Source organism: Oreochromis aureus, linkage group 23, assembly GCF_013358895.1.
Source record: "Oreochromis aureus strain Israel breed Guangdong linkage group 23, ZZ_aureus, whole genome shotgun sequence".
Lineage (NCBI taxonomy): Eukaryota > Metazoa > Chordata > Actinopteri > Cichliformes > Cichlidae > Oreochromis > Oreochromis aureus.
In genome coordinates, this window is record NC_052963.1 from 5,647,762 (window position 1) to 5,672,916 (window position 25,155).

The 25,155-nt window shown below is 41.4% G+C and overlaps 1 protein-coding gene across 3 annotated transcripts in view; it reads right to left on the reverse strand.

Annotated features, from left to right (window-relative positions):
* LOC116321013 (vang-like protein 1) overlaps nt 1–24,729 on the reverse strand; it is a 55,914-nt gene extending 31,185 nt beyond the window's left edge. For 2 of the 3 annotated variants that reach the window (XM_031740759.2, XM_031740758.2), the window contains exons 1-3: nt 24,596–24,729; nt 9,937–10,214; nt 1,168–1,294 (exon numbers count right to left, since the gene is read on the reverse strand). In XM_031740759.2, coding sequence (XP_031596619.1) covers nt 1,168–1,294; nt 9,937–10,007 — 198 coding nt within the window. In that variant the 5' untranslated portion in view covers nt 10,008–10,214; nt 24,596–24,729. Of the gene's footprint in view, nt 1–1,167; nt 1,295–9,297; nt 9,904–9,936; nt 10,215–24,595 lie in introns of those variants that run through there. The other variant, XM_039607311.1, reaches the window with a different exon arrangement.
* Nucleotides 24,730–25,155: the final 426 nt, after the last annotated feature.

The following is a 25,155-nucleotide window of genomic DNA, read 5'->3' on the forward strand; positions in this document are numbered from 1 at the left end:
CGTGCCCCACTGCAGGATTTCAAAGATTTTTGTAATTATTATGCAATTATTAAAGCAATAATGATGTTATTACATCAATATTTTTGTCTATCAGCCATTCCAAAAACAATATTTCTGTGCAATAAAGTACTTAATTACAACTATTTCTACTTATCTGTCCTCTTTATTTAAGGAACATTAAAATTAATTATGTTCCGGCTGTTACTCAGTGTCTTCCACTGTGACTAAGAAGTCGTGTACTGCTCAAGTGCTACCTGGAATTTCATGTCTCGACATGCCAGCTTGCAGCCAACCGGCCCAGTTTACACAGAGCTATCTGATCTACCGACCTTTTATCTGAATCCAAGCAACATAGTCAAATGTCTGCCTGGTACGTGAAATTAAACATGAGTCAGTAGACTTTCTGTTAGACACAAACAAACCAAAGGCCAGATGGTTCAGTGTATAGTACCAGATGTTTAGCAAACATTTAAGCTGGTGTAACCTATGATGTTGCCTACCTTATACTTATCTTGTATCAAATAATCCATCACATAATCCATATTTTGAGCTTGCAATCATGGAACTCCGAGTCAGCATGATTTGTGAGGCAACACTTTTGAATTTTGAGAGTCAAAAGCTTAGCTTCCAGCTTAGCTGCTGTGTGGGCTTGGCCTGGTCCATTTCAGAGGGGGCCACTGAAAGCGTCTACCAACCCAGTGCTGGTGCATTTCAAGAACTGAGCCAGCGCCTGCCGATTGCCTTTAATGAAGTGGATTTATCAGAGTTTCGCCGTCGAGAGAGGAAGCCTGCTGCGTCCATACCCTGTTGCAGATATTTTCAGAAACAGGCTCGCGGAAAGTGACGGCCCAGATCTCGACATAAGTGGACTGGCCCTCCTGGCTTTTGCCCTGAAATACCAGATGGCCTGTCCCAGCCCAGGCTGATAAACACAGTTATCATTCCAGCTCATTCTGAGTGCGAGTGACAAGTCTACTGTGCTCCAAATCCTATATATAAATCACAGCAGCAGAGCCCTCCGTCAAACTTACAGCAACACTGATGAGAGGTCATCTATGGTGAATGTGCTGAACGTGTGGAAACTAAGCTGTGAATCAAAAGTGTGAGAGGTTTGTGAAGCAGCGTGGTAGTGACTGTGCAGTGCCTTGCATCTGCAGACGGTCGTACCTGGACTTGCTCCCCCCGTACAGCTGAGTCGCCTAGCAGCGGCTCTGCAGGCGGCGTGTTAATCGTTACAGACTTTTCCGAGCGGCTGTCTTTGCTGCGCGACTTGTGCCGGTCCCGGCTTCGCTCTCTGAAAAAGAAAGTAAAAAGCAAAACCCACGATCAGTGAGCGCATTGTATGGTCTTTGCATTCCAATATAAATCAGCTTGAGGCGGCTGTTGTTGTGATTTGATGCTATAGAAATTGAACAGAATTGAATTACACAACAAAGAATTTGAAGACATTCTGGTTTTCTAGAATTCAAGCGCATGCAGAGTGAGCATAAGGCTTAAATATCTGAATCACTGATGTCTTCCAACCATGTCAACTGCAATATAAGTGCTACAGTAATCCTGTATAGAGCGTGAGCGGCAGGTCTCCCCATTCTCCGCCCAGCATCACCACCACCGCCACATGACACCGAGCCCACTCTGCAGCCCCTTTAATCCCTTATCCGTCTCCTTTGTCCTGGGCAAACACACATTATGCTCTAATTTTAGTAACACTTCCAGATTAAAATACAGTAAATACAGTACAACTAAACTGCTTTGTTCAGCTTTTATGTGAGCAGTCATATGCTTGAGAACCTTTGCTGGACAATGAATGAGACTGACAAGACCAGAGCCGAGGCAAGGCTGTCGGACCTAACCTAGATATGAAGATTCAGCAAGATTACTGACTGAATATGCAGGTCAATAAAGAAGAAATTACATGATTTTTCTTGTGTTCCCCTTCTTTTAAAGACAGAAGGATTGTTCTTGATGCTGTATTCTTTGTCATGCTAAATGTTAATGAGTTTCCTGCAGTCTCTAAGCTTGTTGTTTCCTGGTAATAACTCCTTTTGCAGGAGCAGCACTGGAACAGAAGTGTAACAAATCTAATTTCCACAATGGAGGAGGCTTTTGTGTCCTGCTTTCTATTAAGACACACAAGAACACAAGCAGTCCTTCTGACACCCACATGAACTGATCCTTCTGACCCCTGATGTTTATTTACATCAAATGCGGAGAAACATTAGCATTAATTTAGCGAGTTTATATACTATAAAACCAAAACAATGACCTAAAAGATCTTCAATTGGCCTGCAGAATCAACGGGAACTGCACACTTTTGATTCTACATACTTATTTCCTCTGATATTAAAATGAAACATTAATGCGATCAGCTTGAATCGTTGTTGTCACACATTAATCATCACCATCAACCTTATACTGACCTATGCAAGAGAAACTCAAGTGACCCTTGAACACTACTGTCACACAATAACCATTCATATTCATAATGTACAGGATATCCTGCCTCTGGTAATGAAGGAAGCTGTATGACTGACAGCAGTGGAGCTGTTATGGTCCAGCAAGAGCTGCATTAGATCCAAGTGTTTTCATGAAAGGGTGTAGCCCAGTCTGCTTTCCGTCTCTATTCTTGCCCTTCCTTTTTAAATATGGACTCGCTCTCCTGCAGAAAATCACGAGAGAGATGAACATTTCAAACCTGCACCGAGTGAGAGAAAGCTCATTTTCAATAGCCTGCAGCAATCCAGTTCACAAAGTGACTGACATGTTCTTATCTAATAAATCCAGGAGATTAGGAGGTGGATGTAAGCCTTTAAATATATTACCACTATCATTATTACTTTAAATATTATTACAACTAGCGTCATCGCTGTGGTGATGGTTATTCCAGAGGGAGCGCTCATCAGTCAAACGTCAGCGCTGATTACACTTATTAATTGGAGAGAAGTGCTGTAGAGGAGGAAGCAGGGAGGAGCAGCAGGGCTCACAAAGCAGTGATCCTATTTCAAGGTCACAGTCAGAATAATAAGGAGGTCTGGGAGACAAGTAAGGAGAAGGTAGCAGCTACAAAAGAAGAGTGGAAAGGAGCAGAAAGTCATATTAAAAGCAAAACAAAACAAAAAAAACTATGCTAACTAGTCACGCAAACGGGCTTACCACCTAGAGTAGTAATCAAACATTTCTTCTGCTGAAAAAGAAAAGAATCACTTACCAATTATACAGTGTTTGGGGATAACAGGTTAAAAGCTTCGTCTGTGACAATCACACCATGTTGCTCCCTCTTGGTTTGGAAAGGTAGCACTAAATTCTGTCACTTTATTTTACTTATTCAAAAAACCTTCACATCCACTGCTAAAACAGTTCTTGGCCTTGGAGAAAAAGTAATGCAAATTAGTCGTGCGATGTGATGTAAGGAGCTCTCTGTTTGGTTAGAGAGATGATGATGAAGATGGCTGACTGGGTTTGTCTAGGTTACTGCTTGTGTCAATATCTCTGCACTGCTAAGAAGATTTTAAGAAGCTTTTAAGAATATTTTGCCTTGACATTACTGAAGGGAGCCCCGATCCTTGAAGTGTGCACCTTGTGGAATCACCTGACAATCTGCTGAAGGTAACACGCTGATGTGGCTAAGACTAGCATCGCTGCATGTAGCCATACTCTTTAAGACTCATGTTAGCTTGGGAAAAGATTACATCCCATCAGTACTAGTGGGCTGCCATTTTTAGTAAGCTAATCTGCTCCTTTTAAATGAAGCCTGAATCAGCTAGCACAGTTAAAACAATAGCTATAGCCTACAGCCTTTAATAATAATTAATTATGGAAACGCCGTCTGTGAACAGTCTCTTGAGTCCACCTGTTACCGCATAACTTTCTGATACCTAAGATTTAAAATAATTGAGAAAGAGTGATTACAATGATACCGATCAGTCCATCATTCCCTCTGTTATTGTTGTCTGAAGCTGGACTATATGTGAGACTACATGCGCAGTTTTATCTTTTACATGACAGCCATCTTTATGAATGCAGTTTGTAAAATCCCACAACACATTTATACACACATATATTCATGTATTTATAATTGCTCTTATTATATTTTAAATTGTCAAATAATTAATTGGTTTTTTAATATCTAATAAGTAAAATACATTAAACATTCATTTGTAACTGATTTGACTAATAAATAAATAAATTTATGACATAAGCAATTATTAATTCATGAACGTGAATTGTGTGTTACTCTATGGTAAATCAGACTGACTTTCAGTTTACATCTGTCTTTTTACATTTTCCTTTGAGTTTCACTACAGTTTGGAGAATAAATTGTGAGTGTTTGCAAATAAGCTGGTGTCTTCCATGCAAATTACAGGATGGTTTCTAGTGACCAAAGCAATCACAAGGAGCTTTTTGGTGCAACTGATTTTCACCTAATGACAGCCAGCAATCTCCAGAAACCACTCGCCAGCCGGTTGGGATTACATATGTTTCCTAGAACTTTCGAGTTGTGAAAAACTGAAATGAAATTCTGAGAAATCATTTTTGAGAGCTGATTGACCTGGAGCACCGTCTATAGCTGTGGGTCTGATTAAAACAGAATTATTTGACTATTTGTACATCTTTGTTAGTCAGTAGCAGAGCGTGTTTTAAGCTACAGCACATTTGTCGCCAAATGCAGTGATCTGATTGGTCAGATCTGTTTATTCAGATTCTAGAAATTGGGGGGGGGAAATCGTGTTTAGTTTCATTTAAAAAACAAAAACAAAAGCAAACTAGCTTTATGCCATTAAATTCAGTTAGCCACATCTGACATTCAGCCAGTAAAATCAATCATCACTGGTGGAAATAAGAAGCTGTTTTGAAGACATTTATCAGAATATTTCAAATTTGTTTTTCACATTTCTGAAACTCCTATACAGAGCAACAAAAACCCCTGGCCCTCAACTGCTTGGAAAAGACAGACGATGCATAAATAATAAGATAAAAGTTAATGTCAGTTAAACCCCAGAAACTAAACAAAAAGCAATTAGAAATGCAATAAAATATGCAATTTGCAAAGTAACACAGAGGTGAGCGAGCCTGCGGACAGCCCAGCAAGTGGTTTAACAGATTGGCCTACCAATCTGTGTACCAGCCTCTCGCCTCTTCCAGCACATTTTCTCATTCCCCCTTCAGCAACATCCTGGGATTACTGCACTGTATGGATACCAAGCTGCCAGCACATACACGCACTCCTCCCCCTTTGTCTCTCTTACCACATCCTCTTCCTGCCTCATTAGCATGCAGCTGGCTCACCAATATTCCAAAATTGTGCTGCTATGATTTGATTAATGGGATTTGACTTGCAGCGTGTATCCCTGAAATGGGTGTGGCTTTTTGGAAAACTGACAATGGGGCAGAGTCCTGCCAGTTTGTCTCTGGAAGCAGTATTTCCCTCCAACACCTGAGGACGAGTGTGTTCTCCACCTCACACAGAAGCTAGTGAAAAAGTACAGCCAACTAGGGTGGCATGCCAAACTGTCTGTGGACCAATTTGTCCCCTCTTTGGCTGGCAGAGTAACCCCCACACCTGTGCGGCACAGAGCTTTGTGTCAACACAGCAATCTGAGCCAAAGCACTAGTGTGCAGATCAGCCACCACCAACAGCGACAATGGTGACACAAGTCAAAACCAGCACATCACACACTGAGCTAGCAGTGGTGTGAGCAAACAATCACCACTCTGTCTTACGTGAACTTGGATTTTCATTCAAACTGACACACAAGTTCCAGAAACTTCATTTCCAAAGAACTAATGATGACCAAGATCCCCATGGGAAACAAGGTTTTCCAGCTAATTGTGACCCCAACTGGTCATGGTTTGTGGCTGCCCCTACCTCCTTGGAAACAGTTTTTCCATTCCACAATCACCGAGCGCTTGTTTATAGGAATCATCTGATTGTAAGAGTTCTCTCTCTAATACTGTACAGTCTTTATCTTACACGAATCACCTTGAGGTAGTTGTTGTGAACTGATACCATATAAATACTTGATCTGATGTTTTCACAGCAGCTTAAAAGGTCAAGAAAGCCTCGGAAAAACGTTTACGGGCATATCCATAGTCTCAAATTCCCTTTGAACATGTCTTGGTTGGGAAATAAAGCCCAGACTTTGAGGTCAGTTTATTGGGGGTCAAACAACCCAAACAAAACAGTGAGAAAGGATGAACACTGATGCCTTTCTCAATCCTGATTGCAGGTCTGATTCTTTAGCAATCCCTTGTTAATTCCTTATGAGAGGGGGGAGGAATATAAGGTATTCAGCATCTGAATGTACACCTATTTTATTATCTGTGCGTTTTAACACAGTGTAAAAACAGAGCAAAAGATTATCTGCTGAAATCTCTCATTTTTTTAGTTCTCAGCTATAACAAAAGACAGTACGTGGTGCTCAGATCAACATATTGTTGCCTAGACACGCCTGAATTCATTAAGCTTCTTGGTGGCTATATTACTTAACAATAAGCTTACTTTTAGATGATTCTGATGATTGTTGGCCTCCTGTTTAATCGACAAGGTAATTAGTCACAAGAAGCCTCTACTGTGCTGTCTAAACCTGAGCTGAAGGGGCACTAAGTGTGATAAGTCTTTGTGTTTCTCCGATCCAATCTTAACCTTCAGACTAATTAATCCAGTTGAAACAAAAAGTAAAATGCTCTGCTTTAAGAATAATATCATGCAGGAACCTTTGAATGGTTCTAAAACTATGACTTAATATTAGTTGAAATGTCTCTGTCCTGTGTGAATATTGTGTGCTGCTCTGTAATTGGAGTTACAGCAATCAAAAGAACCAATTTTACACATGAGCAGCTGCTAATATTTGATTTGCAAGTCTATAGTCATTTAAATGCTTAAAATTGAATAAGCGAAGAAGCCTAGCTCTGGAGAAGTTCTGAGAGCAAAACCGAAGAAAGTGAAATTAGCTCTGCATCAAAACTCCACACTCTGAAAGTATGAGAGCAGAAGCTGTTTAGGGCAGAGCTGCAGCAGCTGCAATTATTATATTTGAAGGTAAAAACACAAATTCTTAGGATTTACTTAGTAGCAGCCTATTTTGAGTAGCAATTATTATGCACTGCACCAGTTGGAAAAATGGTGATTCAAGTACTGCAATCTACAAACAATTCAAACAATTCAATTCATCTCATTTTAGTTCTATTTATATAGCCCCAAATCACAAAGTACATTGCAAGGTAAAGTCCCAACAATAGTACAGAGAAAACCCCAACAATCATATGACCCCCTGTGAACAAGTGCTTGGTGACAGTGAGAAGGAAAAACTCCCTTTTAACAGGAAGAAACCTCTGACAGAAACCAGGTTCAGGGAGGGGCGGCCATCTGCAGTGACCGGTGGGGCGTGAGATTCGGGAGACAGGGCGAGAGACATACTGTGGAAGGGAGCCAAAGATTAATAACAACGAATGACTAAATGCAGAGTGAAAAAGGTGAGTGAGGAAGAAACACTCAGAACATCATGGGAAGCCCCCCAGCACCCTAGGCCTGTTGCAGCATAACTAAGGGAAGATTAAAGGTCATCTGAACCAACCCAAGTCCAATAATTCAAGTAGTATTATATTATTAAATAAAATTAGCAAAAATGATACCAAAGTCTTTCCCGTCAGAGTTAATTGTGCAGCCAGGTTCTGCCGGAGGTGTCTTCCTGTTAGGGGGTCATGTGATGATACAGAGCACTTTGAGGTGACTGCTCTTGTGATTTTGCGTTATATAAATAAAACTGATTTGAAAATTAAATTAATTTTATTTATACAGCGCCAAACAACAACAAGGTAAATGTACGGCTCAAGGGGACTGTACATAGACCCTACAATAATACATAAAGAGAAAAACCCAACAATCATATGAGCCCCTATGAGCAAGCACTTTGGCAACAGTGGGAAGGAAAAACTCCCTTTTAACAGGAAGAAACCTCAGACAGAACCAGGCTCAGGGATAGGCGGCCATCCGCCATGACCGGTTGGGGTGACAGAAGGAAGACAGGACACAAGACATGCTGTGGAAGAGAGCCAGAAGCAAAGCAAAGCTTTGGATAGCTAAATTAACCTGTGCATGTGCATAATTTGGTTCTTTCACTGCTAATGCCATGCTCTAAATACAGAAACACACTAATTTACTAGAAGCAAGTAAGAAATTGGTGTCATCAGCATGTTTTTGGCACAAAAACATGGCAGTAGCAGTTCTGCAGACAGATCTGCTGCTGCCATTTATTGGTGGGACAGGGGAATGTATTGTTGAAGACACCAATAGAAGATGTCTTGCAACAGGAAGGGGTAAAAAGCCAGCAATGAGGGGGAAACGACTCCAAAAATCCTGCAACTTCTGTTACTCAGACTCTAAGCCAATCCCATTCTTCTATTATGTCCTAGCAAATTACATTCGAGAGTGAGTCACATGTACCCATATATAAGGATATTGTTCTTATCTGTTATTTGTATGGTTGTATGCACACAAGTAGTGAGCCCACTCCCACATGCTTGCATCTGTTCCTGGCATCAGAGTAATTAGACGACAGCGATCCGAAGCAGCTTCACGCATGGCACCCCTTGGTGTAAAAAGATTACCTTCCCGCGAGAACAGCAAGGGGTTTCAAAGGCAACAATTTAGTTTTTTCTATATTAAATTAGAGGCCAGCCGGTGGCTTTGGCACAGTCATGGTAGGACCGGAGGAGCAGGGAGTGGAATGGCGCCTGGCAGGGATGCCCATATGTCCCTTTCCAATTTGCTGTCTCTCACTTGAAAGAGTGCAGCAAAGGAAAAAGGAGAACACAGGTCTCCACCACTTTCCTAAGCACTGACCTCTCCCCACTGTCTTTGATTCCATGCTAAGTGAGAGCACTTTTGCTCAGTTTAACTTTGAGCTACAAGGACACATTGGTGCCCTGGGGAATGCAGACGACCAGGGAGCGAGTGATATCCCTGTGCTTTCCATCCTCAAAGAGCAGCATGGACTACATTTAAAAAGTGGGAGGAGAAGAGGGAAGAAGGGTGATCACAGAGAGCGGGGGCAGCTGCTGCCTTCATATCACGATTGGTCACATGGGAGCAAAATGTTTAATGATGAGGAGAATGAAATGAAAGCGATAAGGAGGGCAGGGCTGAGGGGGGTGCAGTGTGAAGGGGACAGAGGCAGAAAGTTGCAGACAGCATGACAAATCCCTTAAACAGCAACAGGTGGGAGCTAGAGTGGGAAAGGCAGGCACAAGTACTCCAAAAGATATATGGCAAACAAGCAGGAGGGGACTGTCATTGACCTGGGAGGGGCTGTTATGGAACAGGATCCTGTACTCCAGTTCTCTACTCTCATCTCCTCTCTCAGTCTTAATGTATCCGCTGAGCCAGTCAGTCAGGCTTCTTCAGCACCTGTCTCCTGCTGCCTTCCTGAGGCCTGTCAACCACAGTCATTTGGCTGCTGACAGACTAATGCGCCTGCAGGAGCTGTGGGCTCCACACATGTTTGGCCAGAGGGAAAGACACAGATACACAAAAGGTGAGACTATGGAGGTGGACAAAGACACAGAACAGGACAGGAAAACAAATGCTGAGAGTCAGAAAGAAAATCACAAAAAGAAAGTGCAACAGATCCACTGATTTACTGAGCCCCCAGAAGCACCAACAGGGACAAAGTAGTAATACCATCCTCTCCAAGACATCTGTAAGAATCTTTGCTTCTTCTATCTGTCTCCTAAAAACTGATTTTGCTGTTAACATCTACTACATCTACATCTACTAACCAACCAGTAGTAATCGTATCACATCCACTACCACTTCAACTTCACATAACAGGCACCAGCTCAGACATGTTTTACTGAGGGAAATCCTGCAGCCCACACCAACACTTCATGTAAAAGCAGAGTCAGGAAAAACCGTAATAACCAACTGGCAGGACTTACCCATGTCTGTGGGATCCCCGGGAGCGCCCCGAGTAGTAGGAATAGCCCGAGTAGGTGGACTCTGTATCCATGGTGATGCAGTCCTGCTGAGAGCCGGGCTCAGGGCAACACAGAGCCTGCTCTACTCAACCGCCAGCAGAACGGAGCAGAACCTGGTGTGCTGTCTTGTCGAGCTAGAGGTGATTGATTAGATCGCTCAGGAGGATGACAGAGGTGCCGAACTCTCAGCAGTCAGGCTTGAAAGCGACCCTGGGGGCGCCCGGTAAGGAAACATTAACCTGCAGAGTGGAAGGAGGGGAGGGGGGGGGGACAGGAAAATTTAAATTCAAAATTCTCAAAGTCTCAAAAGTCTCTGGAAAACCTGTCCACATCTGATGGTGATAGAGACGAAAACCCAAATCAAGCATTCAAGTCACAAGCTTTTTCGCCACATCTATTTTTCCTCTAGTGCATAAATGCTCAGCGTGCCGGCGTTTATCTGCAGCTGCATGACAATCACTGTCTCCTAGCTCCAAACCTGCACAGTGACAACACTTCCCATAAAAGGCAGCTCTAAAGAGGTTACACTTCAACTGAGCATTCCAGATAAAAGAAACGCCGCTATCCTGAAACAGCAATTTGCTCCTATTCCCATTAGACTGGCGACTGTTGTTCTGAGGCAGCCTTAAGTCTGTGACACACAGTAAACAATTTAAGCCCGGCACTGACAAGCTCCGTGATGAATACAGAAAGAGTGCCATAGAGATAAGGCTTATTTCCGAAGGAGACGTTAAAATAAGAATGAGGTGTTGCCAGTTTGGAAGTGAGTCTCAAAGAGCTGTGATAGCACAGGAAATTCACACAAACAGCTGTTTCACCTACATGTCTGTAGATATCTGTAAAATTCTGGCTTGAGAAAAACTGTCAAAAATAGTGGTGGCCTCCAGTGCTACCCCTTAGCCTTCTAAGTTAACTCCTACAGGACTTCCTTAATGAGTTACCTCATTTACAAGAAAACCTGACCTCTGACCTTCACCTTGAGGTCGAGGTCACTGAGAACGCTGAGATTTGGAATCTCATATATGAATCCTGGATTCATATGCAAGACTCCCTTTGTGTTGGTATTTTATCTGCTTCAACAGCTGGATGCTACAAACACAACTTCGGCTCCTGTTACAATTGTGTCAACCCAGGAATAGATTATTAGGAAGTGAACTCAGGTCCTTGCAGCCTTTCAGCATATGCGTCACCAGCTCAACCAAGTGCCCTCAGTGTGGATTTAATAATAAATATAAAGTACAATTATAACTTTTCCTGCTTGAACTAGATTGCACAGGCATACCTAATGAAGAAGTCAACAGGTGTGGGTTTAACTAGTAGGAATGCATAGGAAAGGTTGTAGTAGCAGTTAGGGCTGGGCCATATCATACCGTTCACGGTAATACCGGTATAATGTTGGACAACGATAAGAAAATGAAATATCACGATAGAATATGGGTAAAACGCGCATGCGCAGTGCCTTTGTTTTCATACGCACATGGCGGAAAAGCATGGCGGCGACAGAGAATAAGAAAGGCGAAAGCGGATCGTTGAATGAAACGGATGAATCGGAATTGGTTTGTAAAAATGCTGCAACCTCAGTGGTGTGGAACTGGTTTAGCTTTCGTCCGTAAGATACACAACAAAGCACTATTTTTGGTAGCGCATGCTAGCGGGCCGTCGTTATTACTATGTTTTTGTGAAAATACGGCAAACTTAAAATCAATCCTTTGATTTTTCTGAAAATCGACAGTGCCCCTTATAATCCCGTGTGCCTTATGTATGAATTCTGGTTGTGTTTACTGACCTTGAAACGATTTTATGTACATGGCGCTCGAAAATCTGTCAAATGTTTTAATACAACTTTGCTAAGCTACGAACCCGCACCGCTTGATGGATTGTCGGAGCATTACGGCTATCGTAGGCAGGAGCCTCGCGGAGTGATACGTACTGTGCATCAACATAATATTACCGTATTGTGTGTGTTTAACCTCTTTTTAAGTTTTGTGGATATTATACATGCTTATGCTGAGGATATGTCGGCCAATTTCAACTGGAAATGACTTTTGGTTAAACTGTCAGCGAGGAATTTGCATTTGCACTGTTAAATTTTTATATAACTTTAATGCACATAAAAAACAACTGCTTGTTTAAGTGAAAATACACTGATGTTTTTTTATTTGCACTAATAAAGTTGTGGAGTTATATCGTTATTGCAAATTTTCAAATGTATATCGTGATAAATATTTTTGGTCATATCGCCCTGCTCTAGTAGTGGTGGTAATGGGGATTATCCTGATATAATATAAAAGAAGAAAATGGTCAAGCAATAGCAATGGAAAATTTTTGTTTGAAACTGTGAAACTGTTTGAAACTGAAAAGTGTCTCTGCTGGAAAAAGGTCCAGTAGAGATTAACAGATGGACTGGTTCTGCTTCTGCAGTGATGCAGGATGCAGACACTGTATTGGTCTGTTGTGGTAATCATGAATGTGAAAGCAAAGCAGTCTATGAGTTTTGTTTAGTGACCAAACGAATGAGACCATGGATACAAGCAGCAGACACGAGTTTCCTCCAATGGGTGCCTGGGCTATCTTGAAGGCTCTCCCTTAGAGAAAGGGTGAGGAGTTCTGCTAGCCACAAGGGTCTCAGAGTAAAGCTGCTACTCCTCCACATTAAAAGGAGCCAGCTGAGGAGGTTTGGATATCCGACTAGCATGCCTCCTAGATGCCTTCTTTGTGAGGTATTCCAATCATGTCCCACAGGGAAGAGGTCCCAAGTCAGATCCAGGACCTGCTGGAGAGGTGATATCGTTTGGCTGGCTTGTGACCACCACGGTGTCCCAAGCTGGATGAGGTGGTCGGGGAGAGGGCAGTAAGGTTAAGGTCTCTGCTGAGACTGTAACCCGGATAAGTGGTAGAAGATGGATGGATGGATGGATGGATGGATGGATGGATGGCTGGATGGATGGATGGATGAATGGGTGGGTGGGTGGGTGGATATACGAACATTGTTCAGGTATATTGATGCCTTTATCCAAAGCCCTCAACAACACAGTGATTGCATCAATTATAATTATGAGAATTTCACTGTGTAATCTCCCTCAAGAAGATCACAGCTCTAAAATGCTCCAGCACTCACACATCAAATATTGTAAAAAAGCAAAATCACAACAAAAACCAAAAGATTAAATCATGTACTGTCCCCTGGAGCAGGTAGAAGGTTTGAAGGATTCATTAAGGGGAATATAAGACGCCTTTTATTGGAATGGTCAGAGTTTGTATTCACAGGTGGGGAGAGTGAGATACATTTGGCTCAGAGTCAGATTAAAAGCACAGTTCTGTAGTAAGATGTGAGTCACAGCTTGAGGCGTGCTTTTAAATACATTCACATAATAAAGCAGCAGGACACACACACACACACACACGCACTACTCCGAGGGAGATGAAAATACACAGGTAGCTCAAACTAAATCTAATTTCTGCCCGACTCTGCACACTGAGCCTGTCTGCCTACACCTGACATTAAACAGCTATAAACTCTGTGGAGAACAAATATATAGCTTATATTAACTCTTGGCTGATATTAATGTGACACCAGTCTCAAATAACATAAGTGATATGGTGCTTTGGTTATGGTGAACCATTAGAAATATTTTTGATTCTGTATAACTGCATCCATCCAGACTTCCATACCATATCCTATCTGTGTCCTGGAATGGTTTTATTAAACAATAAAGACACTAACTTCAAAATTACTTCTCCTCAATAGAAATATGAGACATGGTCAATATAAAGTCAGTAGAACTCAATCCATCCATATTTTGACAGACAGCACAAAAGGCCAATGACAAGGAGAGCACTAACGCACCAAACCAATTATGTGGTTGGAATAAAACAGAAGCCACATCACGTTAGGTCGATGCACGCAGCATAGGAGGAGTTGCTGGCAGCAGCACATGTGCTAACGTTTGAGCTACTGCAGTCACACACACATGTTAGGAGTGCGAGAGGGTTCGAAGAAAAACTGACAACAGAAAATGTCAATGAACTCCAACAACAGTGTTACCAAACTTGGTGGGGGGCAAACTGTAACACCAAGCATTGTCTAAGGCAATGCCATATATATATATATGTGTGTATATACATACATTGGTCTATTTAAGCTTGACAGAAATAGGGATTTATGCAAATCATAGCATATATCGATTGATCAATTATCGACTGATGTGAGAATTTTTGTGATAAGACTGTTTCCACGCTGACAAGCCCTAGTCTGAAGCTGCAACAGTCTCTAGATCGAAACCTGCACTGAAACTCTGAGCAGTGGCTTGGAGCGCAAACACAAAGATTTATGGCTGATTTATGGCTCCAGTCGGCTTGAAGGTGATGAGAAACTGAACAAACTGTCTCCCTGTTATTCCACATTCAAAATTCCAGGCAGAGGAGTCACTTAGCCAGGTTTAGTGCACAAAATACACTCCTTATCTAACACTTAATGGGGATCACACACACACACACACACACACACACACACACATTACTGGTTCCAAAAATACACTCTAAACATCTAGCGTGACCCATTTCGAAGGAGAATGGTGTCGGCACATCTGTGACTATGTGAATGCATCCTTGTCTGACTGTCATTGATCCCTAAAAATACTTTGAGGACTGCAAAACTGCATATTTGGATATGCTAATCCTGTAAATCATTTTTAAATGTCTGAATCATCCTCACATGATGACAAATCCTCCCTCAACTGGTTCTCTGCAGACTCACCAGCCAGGTGCTTTACCCATGCTGTTATGGACTCAAATAGAAGAAGCAGGGTTTCCATAAGCCCCAATTTTTGATGTAATTTCTGCCTCCAACAGATCAATACCAGTTCTTTCCAGTATATTTACTGGCCAGACTTAACAGGTTAAAAAAAAAAATCCCAGAGCTCTTCTCGACAAGCAGGGATTTGAATATCAAGCAGTACATCAAAGTATAGATCTTAGGTAAAGTTTTAAAATGACAAGTAAACACAACTTTTGAAAGGAGCAGTTTAACATTTTAAATAAACCCACCCTCTTTCTTGCGAGTCTAAGATACTCGTCATGCCTATAGAAGCTAATGCTGGAGTCACCTGCTGAGTAGCTTACGATAAAGACAGTATCAGGAGGAAACAGCTAGCTTGGTGTAGCCCAAACGCAATACAGTTTGCCTAAAAGCACTTTTAAAGCTCAAAATGTTACATCCCATTTGTCTAATCTGTACAAAAAAACCCCAAAGTGACTCAGGATTTGTGTCTGGCTTTGTGTTAGGAAAAACAGCAAAATGCAGTTTCCACATTATGGCTACTATAGAGACCCAAAAATCAAACTAAATAGCCAAGACATCTGTTTTGTTAGCTTTAGTTTTCAAAATCTATGTTAAATTTATACAACACTCATCTCAAAGGGGCCTATATATTATAATATAAACCCTATAAGAGCGAGAACTCCGATGAGCCAAAAATCCCCTATTTGCAAACACTTGGCAACAGTGGAGTAAAAGAACTCTCTTGTAACAGGAAGAGATCTCCAACAGTGCCTTGAAGGAATGTAGAACTGTAACTACACGTTGGGTTGACATAGTCTGCAACTATTACGATACAGGAATAAAAATCATAGCATAAATTTAAGGACTCAATAATGTCAGCAGGTTCCTGGAGGGAGATTGCTGAAACTATTGGAATGGATATAACTGAATGTACAAAGATGTGGAAAAACACGAGGTACAAATATGTTTGCCCCCGAGGAAAACTGACCACAACAAAGAGTGAGAACCCAGAAAGGAAAATTAGTCCCAGCATTATACTGGTCTTTATTGTGGCTAGCATCACATATAAAACACCAGGGCACAACCTCATGGTAATTAACACAATGGGCATAAATGCCTGCAACGACATCAGCCACTTGTTGGTTACATCATAGGCTCTACAAAGATTCCTCAGAGAAGTCTAAATCAGGCCATATGGTCAACCTCTGGCTTTAACCAGCATGGCAGCATCCAACATGTTAATGTTAAGACTTCAGAAAGCAATGGATGAAGTCACAGTGGCTATATTCATCTTCGAGGCTACTAGTGGCTAACACTCAGAGGTGTTAATACTAGGATTTTTTTTTCAAAATTACTCTAATTATTATTAGGATTCAAAGGTAAAAAAAAGAAAAAATTTAATTTCTACCTGAAAGTATTAACATAATTTTTTAAAAGTTTTTCACCAAAACAGCAACTATAAAACCAAAAAAACGTTATTCTGGCGGCTCAGCCAACAGCTTGCCAACCTTGGTTAAGTGGTCCAACCTAGTGCTCTCCTGCAGACTACATCTACTGAATGATGTGCGCTAAGTGAGCTGGACATGTCGCAGGTGCATTTCCAATACCTGGTTTAATCCTCTTAAGAGTGAGGGCACGCAGCTTTTAAGAGGGATTAATTGGGTTAAATGAGTGCGTGGTCCAGGTTCAGTCTGAGTGCAGGCACAGGGAAGGATCAGCTGGGTTAAAAGCTGATCGATTATTTCCTGGTTCAGTGCGTGTAAAAAAAAAAAAAAAAAAGGAAAAAAAAACAGCATTCCATGTTTTTACTTGCTCGGACACTTCACACTGAGCACCTCTCCCTAATAATGCATACAAGAAATCCAGTGAGCGGCCTGGCTCTGAGGTCTGTATTGTGAAACGGGATATCCGAGCGCTGTCACGTGCGGTTTCTGTCTTTGCCATGCCAGAGAAAATTGGTAAGTGGAACCACTTCAAGTTTGCAAGTCCAAAGCTGAATTCCTTCTCTTGAAGAGGGAGGCAACCTGACAGGTTCTTCACAGTAATCCAAGACCCCTGCTGAGCTGCCGGCTTGTCTGTTTGCCCTGGAAAACACCCGCAGCACGCAGTGGGAAAAGAGTAAGGGCTATATTATATCACTGCAATCAAGCATGAAGGGTATAGACTCTCACAAGGCCCTTTTGTGCGCTTTGTGAAAACATATTGTTCAATTAAATGACTCAAACCCATCAACTAACTATGAAAAATAAATGGTACAAAGATTATATACACTCCAGTCTAATATAACCTAACAGGTACAACAACCTGAGCACATACATAGCGAATAAACACCCAGCGGACATTAGTGGGAATGGAAACAAACAACCTTGCGTAAACAGCCCAAGAACATACTTTCATCTGAGAGCAGAGTTCCTCCGTGGCCACGAAGACATCTGCTGTCAGCCACCAGCTACACAGTGCTGTGTAGTTGCCCCTTTCCCATCATATCCAATAAAAGCTGGCAGCATGGCAAGATCTGATTATTACCGGCTTCAGTGAATACATGTATGTAATTTGACAACATGGCTTTGGCATTAAGCAGCGTAACATAGCTCAAAGATCATTTTCTTTGTTTATCCTTTACACAGCAGACAAAGAATGCTCTTTGTAAACTGAAATTTAGCTGAAAATCTAGCTATTGTGTTTATTTTCAGCGTCACATTGTTATTCTTGGACTGAACCTAGGATAGAGATGTGGAAAACGGTATTTACCCCCCATCTTCATTTCTTAGTTTTTAGCATATTTGTCAACTAATTTCAATATGAGAAAATAAAAAAGTTGTCCAAACGTGCCAGGTAACTGCCCCTTAATAACTTATAACCAACTGTACAGCAATAACTGCAATCTCGTGTTTATGATAACAGATAACGGGTCTTTGACATTGCTGTGGAGGAATTTTGGTCACTCTTCTTTGCAGAATTTTAATTCAGGCAAACTGGATGAACTTAAAGTATTAACAGCCTGTTTAACGTCATGGCAACGCATCTCAATCAGTCATCTCAAGTCCAAGCTTTGGTTCATCCACCACAAAGCCTTCTTTTTGTTTCGATTTGAATAACTGTTCTGCATAACCCAAGTGTTCTTAAAGCTTCAGGGCACAAACCGTTGATGGAACCAAATTTTCTACAACAAAAACTCTACAACAGTAATGAATAAGTCGTTCAGGTGCTAAAGCAGCAAAGGAGCCCCAAACCATCACACTTCCACCACCATGTTTGACTGTTGGTCTGATGTTAGCTCTGTTAGCTTTATGCCAGATATAATGACAAATTTATAACATTACAAAAAGTTCAGCTCTTTTTCAAATCAGTCAAGTAACCCTTTCCAAATTTCTCATCTGTGCCTTAGTTTCTTTATATTGTGGCATGAAGTTGTGCTTTCCGAGAGCTTTTAGTCTACTTCACTTTGTCAGACAGGTTCTATTTAAGTGATTTCTTGATTCAACAGGTCTGGCAGTAAACAGGCCTGGGTGTGGCTAGTGAAATTGAACTCAGCTTCCCAAAAACTGTGGTTAATATTAATAAGCAAAGCAATTACACAGGACCAGGTAGGCTTGGATAGCTTTTTACCCTTAATAAATGAAATCATCATTTATTTACTCTGGTTATATTTATCAAATATTACTATTAGTTTGATTATCTGAAACATATATGAAAAAAGAATAAGAGAAATCAAGAAGAGGACAAGTGAGACCACCCAGCTTTTAAGCGAGCGTTCTTCTGACTGGCTATGCTTTGAAAACGGTGGGTTTCAACACCACATGGGTGAAGCTGTTGACTCACAACCAGAGCTGTGTGCCAGAGGCGATCATATCAGGGATAGCTGCTCTAACCGACATCGTATAAAGCCACGAGAAGAAAAAAAATGTAGAAAACAGTCTGAAGCCTGAGCTTTTGTTGCATTAGGATTTATGTTTTATGAACATAACATGGTAAAGGTATGCTGACTAATAAGGGGAAGCATAATAGATCCACTTTTAAAAAATGCATAGTATGTATTTTAATGAGAATGTTGTGGTTTGGAAGGCTAAGATAACTTCCAGGGAAAGTACTACAATGCATATGTAATAGTTATAATAGCAGACGTGCAACACGAGCCACAGTGAATATCTTCCAGCCATTGTAAGACGATGCTTATGGACTGATGGACGTTTGTTCGTGGTGCAACAAATCTGAAATCCAGAATGCAAACTGTGACTCAAAACATCTGGAATACTGTCTGAATCTTGCTCTGTAGCAGGCATGCCATCGTTAATGTCTGGTTAAATTACGCTAGTCTGCTGAAAGATGTAATATTTAAAGATCCTTCAAGTAATAAGTGAACTGGAGTAATGGAATTTGTTTTTTTGTACATGATAAAGTTATCGGTGGTAAAAAGACTGATGATCTTCCACATGAAGATCATCAGCTGTACTGTTAATTTCATAGTGATCTGATCCTTGACTCATTCATTAAGGTGAAATAAATGGAACTCTCTTAGCTTTAATGTGTCATAAACTGGTAGAAGCATAAGAAAAGAGGAGTAGACTGATTATAGCAATGAAGTAAGTAAACTATATAAACACGTTACGTGTTAATTCATATACAAATGCCGTCACATATCCTGTGCTTTTCACAAACTAGAGTTCACTTAGAATAGAACCCATGAAGTTCATTTTCAGTCTGGGTGTCTAGTCCTGAGCAGATCTGACTGACAGCTTCACAGCAACCAGCCTGAAAGAAAAATGTGTAATGTTTTAATACATCAAATTGGAAGCACTTAGTAGTTACAGCTGCATCTTGAGAGGATTAACAATTATTTGTGAGACTGACCTTTGTGAAGCTGTTTACAGAAACTCCAGGAAGCACACAGCTCACTCACAACCTACCAAATTACTGATTCCATAGTACACGATGAACTTTTAGAGCAACAGACGAAGACACATGCAGCCTGTACAGAATGTTGTTTTCATGCGGGCCGAAGTCACTGAACCAACAAGGTGATTTGCTGCAAGCTGATTTCCTCCTAAACCACGAAGGCATGCTCATTATACGAGTAGGAGCCAAGTTAGAGGCAGAAATGGCACTTTCCTGTGTTGAACAGCAAATTAGGCATTTAATGAAGCAGCCAAGACTATCTATCGTGTTTTCATTCAAAACCTCCTTTCAGGCAGCCCGCTCATCCGTTCTTCCCCTTTACAGAGCAGGAGTGCAAAGCTCTGTGGATCATTCACACCCAGTGCTGATTAATCCTGAAATCCCACAGCCTTTTATGGCAAATCTTTGATTCCTGCACTGTTTCAACCCTAATTTTATACTCAGTTACTGTGGAGACACTCACTTTGCTTTAAAACAACAAAAATCCAACTGAACCACAAGTTTAAAAGGTCGAATGTTCCCGGCACATTGGTTGAAATGATTAGGGCCAAATCTGTAGTGAACATTTCATCTCTGAGTGACAAAGGTTTGAGGAAATATACTCAGGATGCACAGAAGCATTGGCCAAGTATCAGTATTGATGCGGTAGAGAGGTATTTACCGATAACAGTGGTTTATGTGTTATTCCTCATCAACTTTGTGCTTGATAAAGGTTAAAAAAATGATGTGATGATGCGCTGACAGATTTTATAACAGGTCACGTATTTTCTTATTATGAAGATTTGGATGAACATCTCCATCAGCCCAGACTGTCACAATTTGCACATCCCTATAAGACGTTATTAAGAGCTAATTATGTATGAGACCCGTGTTTACTCAGTTCTTCAGCATGTGATGGACTTAGTGCTAAACTGGGGATTATCACTTAGTTATAAAATAACTGGATGACCTGACTTTTGACATAATCTCTACACAAACCTGTTTTTGTCACTCATTACAATACAAATTAGAGTGCTCGGTTGCTCCCCACCATCAGCACGCAGCTGATTCCTTCTCCCTCGCCGCCCTGCTCCATAGCCACAAGGCCCTCGCAGCACTGCCTCCATTACCACCATGATAAAACATCTCCCTTTGCTGTAATAAGACCCAAGCAGCTCCCAGTTCAAAGTACCGATTTCACTTCACTTGGAGAGAAGGCGGCTCAATGACGGCTGCAGTCATGAGGCGTGCCGGGACACGAGGGAAGCATGTCACAGTGGAAGTCTGGCCCCGGTCACAAGCTCGCTGTGTTGTTGTCTATGACTGAGCAAATGAGGGCCATTAGTTCTGTGGAATTCAATCAACATTCCCAAGTGTCATGAAAGTGAAGCCCAGAGAAAACCACTGAGATCAAAACAGAGCCAGAGAACCAGCAGCAGACACTTACAGACTCCACGAGCATTTCATATTTGGAATCTGAGGATTTCTGACTTCACACTTTTTCAACGTGCACATTTTGCGCTGCTGCAGAGTGGCAGGCTCACTGACACCGACTCCACACCTTATGCTTGATTCACAGCTGGCCTTTACCTGTTGCACTTTTGTGCCGGTGTTACTAGGCAACCGCAATGAGCTGGTCCCCAGTGGTCAGTCAACAAACTGACTTCTGATGAACGCAATAGCTGCAGTTGATATGAAGCTCCTGGTTTATACAATAGGGCTGGGCGATATGCTCTCAAACAAAATCGTGATTAATGGAACATTTTACAGATTGGTGGCATTAGCTTTTGATTCACTTTTGAATGAATTCTATTCAATTCAATTTTATTTATACAACACCAAATCACAACAACAGTCGCCTCAAGGTGCTTTATATTGTAAGGTAGACCCTACAATAATACATACAGAGAAAAACACAACAATTATATGACCCCCTATCAGCAAGCACTTCGGCGACAGTGGGAAGGAAAAACTCCCTTTTAACAGGAAGAAACCTCCGGCAAAACCAGGCTCAGAGAGGGGCGGGGCCATCTGCTGCGACCAGTTGGGGTGAGAGAGGGAAGACATGACAAAAGACATGCTGTGGGAATGAATGAAGTGCCCAGTCCTACTTTAAAAGAATTTTTACAATTTACATCTTGAATTACACAAATTAGTTAGCCCTTTCTGTTAGAAAAAATTCTGTTTTCAAAGTGCTTCCCTACATTAATATGCCGATCGAAAAAAAAAAAGTTATGACAGGTTATGAAGTGGTAGTGAACTTCTTCGTTTTATCCTGCCAAAGCAAAATAATTCCCATTTATGCAGAATGAAAATCAGATGTTATGCTAATCTTTGGAAACACAAGCCTCACTGATGTGAGACTTTAACTGTATCCAGTTCAGGATCCTCTTCAACCCCATTTTGTTTCACACTTTAAAAAAGCTGTTGTAAACGCTAACAGTCACTACAAAAGGCGTTTCTGTTTAGACTTCATCTGGTTACCTCTGTATCTGACGTTGTTCCTACAACATCATAATTACCGTTGCTTCAGGACAATCGTTTAAACTGATCGGTTACCTCTTTGTGATGTCATGGCTTTGTAAGTCAAGGGAAAAAAAGACCACACATATGAGAGGTTTGCCTTTAGGGCTTTCAGTCAGCAAGATAAGCAAGATAAGCTTTTCAAAACATGGTTATCGTTGCGAAAGGGACTAATTTGACACAAACCATGAGCTTTCCCCAAAACTCACCAAGTTGTTTAGAGGTTTAAACCTATCTAAGAAATGGAAGGACTCATAAATAACTAGAGTATTTTCTTTGGTTTGTCTTCTTCCAGGCGGAATAGTGACAATAAGGCTCAAAATGTCACTATGAATTATTAACTACATTTTAATATTTTATCATTTCAACCACTGGACATGTGAAAATGCCAGCATACTTTGAAAAATATATATCATTTTACACAGATTCACAAACATTATTGTTGTACTAAAAGCAGTAGAAAAGTAAAAAGAATAAAAAAATCAGTCCACCTTGACAAGAAGGATATAAATTAACATGATTACACAAATCTTATTTTTCTTAGAGAAAGCCGTTTCCTTACTGATTTTACTTGAACAGCTCGTGTAATTATTTAAATACTCAGTCATTAGAAGCTATTCAGCACATCACATTATACTGCAGCAGTGCATGTAAAGTGGCTGAGCCTCTTGTTTATCAGAACCACCCCAGCAATGTAAGGAATTCTGCAGAGCTCACTGATTTCTAAACAGCTAATGCAATGCCTAGAGTTTGTGGTTATTTTACAGAGGTAACTCTGATGTCAAGCTGTATGCTGTATACACAGACGCACTGTCAAGCACACATTTTACATATGACACACAGACCATTGATAAGCTTTGAGGAAACCAAAGAGACTGTTCTAGAGCAGGAAATGAAAAAGAATCCATGTGCACTGTGAATATAAAGTCCTTATGATGATGAGGGTCTTACATAATTTATGGAGAGGAAGCTGTTGTCACAATGTAATGTCGGTCAGGGATCTCACTGCATCACTCATGCAGCTTTTATTTAGACAGATTTCAGATACTGTGTGAAAATATCAGCCTTTATATGACTGACTGTAATAAAACTTATTTATTAAGGCTAACCAAGTGGTTGATTAGTCGTTTAACAAGTACTTCAGCAAGTCTAAGTGCCACAAATCTGTTGTTCTGCTCAGTTTCATATCATTTATTACAGTTTGCAGTCTTTGGGATATAGTAATGAGCTTTCATGTTTTTGTTTTTTATTACAGCAGCTGATGATTAGATGCTACCCCGTCTAAACTAACACGGCAAAGGATGGCCTGGTGTGTTTCACTGGAAATTAAAGTTTCTGTCAATCACACACTGGCCTGTAGACAGAGCAGGCAGCCCTTGATGATGAACGCAGCTCAACAGAAACCATTGCAGGTTATTAATTAGAAGTCACCTAACTTGCACGTGCCACATGAGCACCTGCTTAACTTAATTTAGACTTTTTTTCCCCTCGTGGAGTATTTTAGCAAGTCACACACGAAAGCAAAAGCTACCTAGCCTAACTATAGTTGACAGTTGTTGTATTGTGCCTACACGAGGTAAAGTGATACCATTTACCTAAACAGAAGTCATGTTTCGGTTTGGTGGAGCTGCTGAGCAAGGTTACCCGCCCAACCTCTACCTGTGACCCGGCACGCAGGCGGACCTATAGTGGCAGGAAACTCCCCGGTTTTACCGTGGCCTCGGACGCCCCCCTCTTGCTCTCCCTAACCTCTGTAGCCCATATTTACGACGAGCTGAAAACCCAAAGCGTGCTGGAGAGGTCACAGGCGGGCGAACTGGGTGTTTTTTCGGTTTACTGGTTGCTTTTCGAGGCTAAAGGTGCTATTATGTATCCGTCCGCGACAACTCTGCCGCCGCAGGTTACAGTTAACAGCTGAGCTGCGGTGCACCAGCCGGGGTTATGCGGATCCAGCCATCCGTATGAAACATAGTTCACTTTTCTCTCTCTCTCTCAGTAGCTCTGAGAGTTTGTGTTTGAGAGAGCGACAGTAATAAATATGTATATCTACTCGATCCGAGACGATTAGAAACTCCAAACTGCGGCCAAATATGAACAAATACGGGTAACTTTCCCAGTGTGGATTTGTGCGTGGGTCTGACCGCAGTTTAAGGGCATTGAAATGAAGTTAAAAAATATTCCCTTTCATACAGGTAGGAAAAAAGCAAGGGCGTGTTCCCAAGTCTTTCCCTAAAAACACACATTCAGCGGATAACTGCCTTTGTTGTCTGTATGGAAAAACAGGTAGGCACGCTAACACACATTTTTGTAGGCGACAGGAATCAAGACAGGACGTTATAGGCTATAAGACTGAGCTTCACACACTGCTGAGCCCGCACACTAACATCTGCAGAACACACATATGGCCGACACAATCTCAGGTGTAATTAAATCATAACTCACCCTTTATCGCTGGGGATATCATTCCCGTGGTTGATAATTTATCCAGAGGTTATAAAATAGTTTCCCACACAGCACACGGTAAGCTACAGTAGGAAGCAGCCCTTGGTAACCGTAGGAATCACCCTGGCAGTCAGGAATTTCACAGGGGGCAGTGCTTCTCGGCGTGAGGGGGTGCAGTGCGGATACATGGCGCTAGGGGGGTGTCTTTGCCCCCAGTTTGCCACTGCAAAGATCACAGAAACACCGAGTTAAAGTGAACCTGCTGCATAAGCTGTTTAATAATATATAAGATATGAAGGACCAGAAGAGTCACGCGCATCGAAATAAAGCATTCCGTCATTTGATAATGAACTGTGCAATAAAAAAATGCCTTAGTAAATTCCTGGATAAGTAATGAAATGTTTCACCCACTGAAAACTGCAGTGTCCAGAGGGACTTAATGTTTTTAGGCAAAAGAAAAAGTGTTGTTAGCTGTTGAAATGGTCAGTAAAGCTGATAACTAAGCATCACTTTACAGAGAATAATTGAATCATTTTCAAAATGTGTAGTCATATTGGATT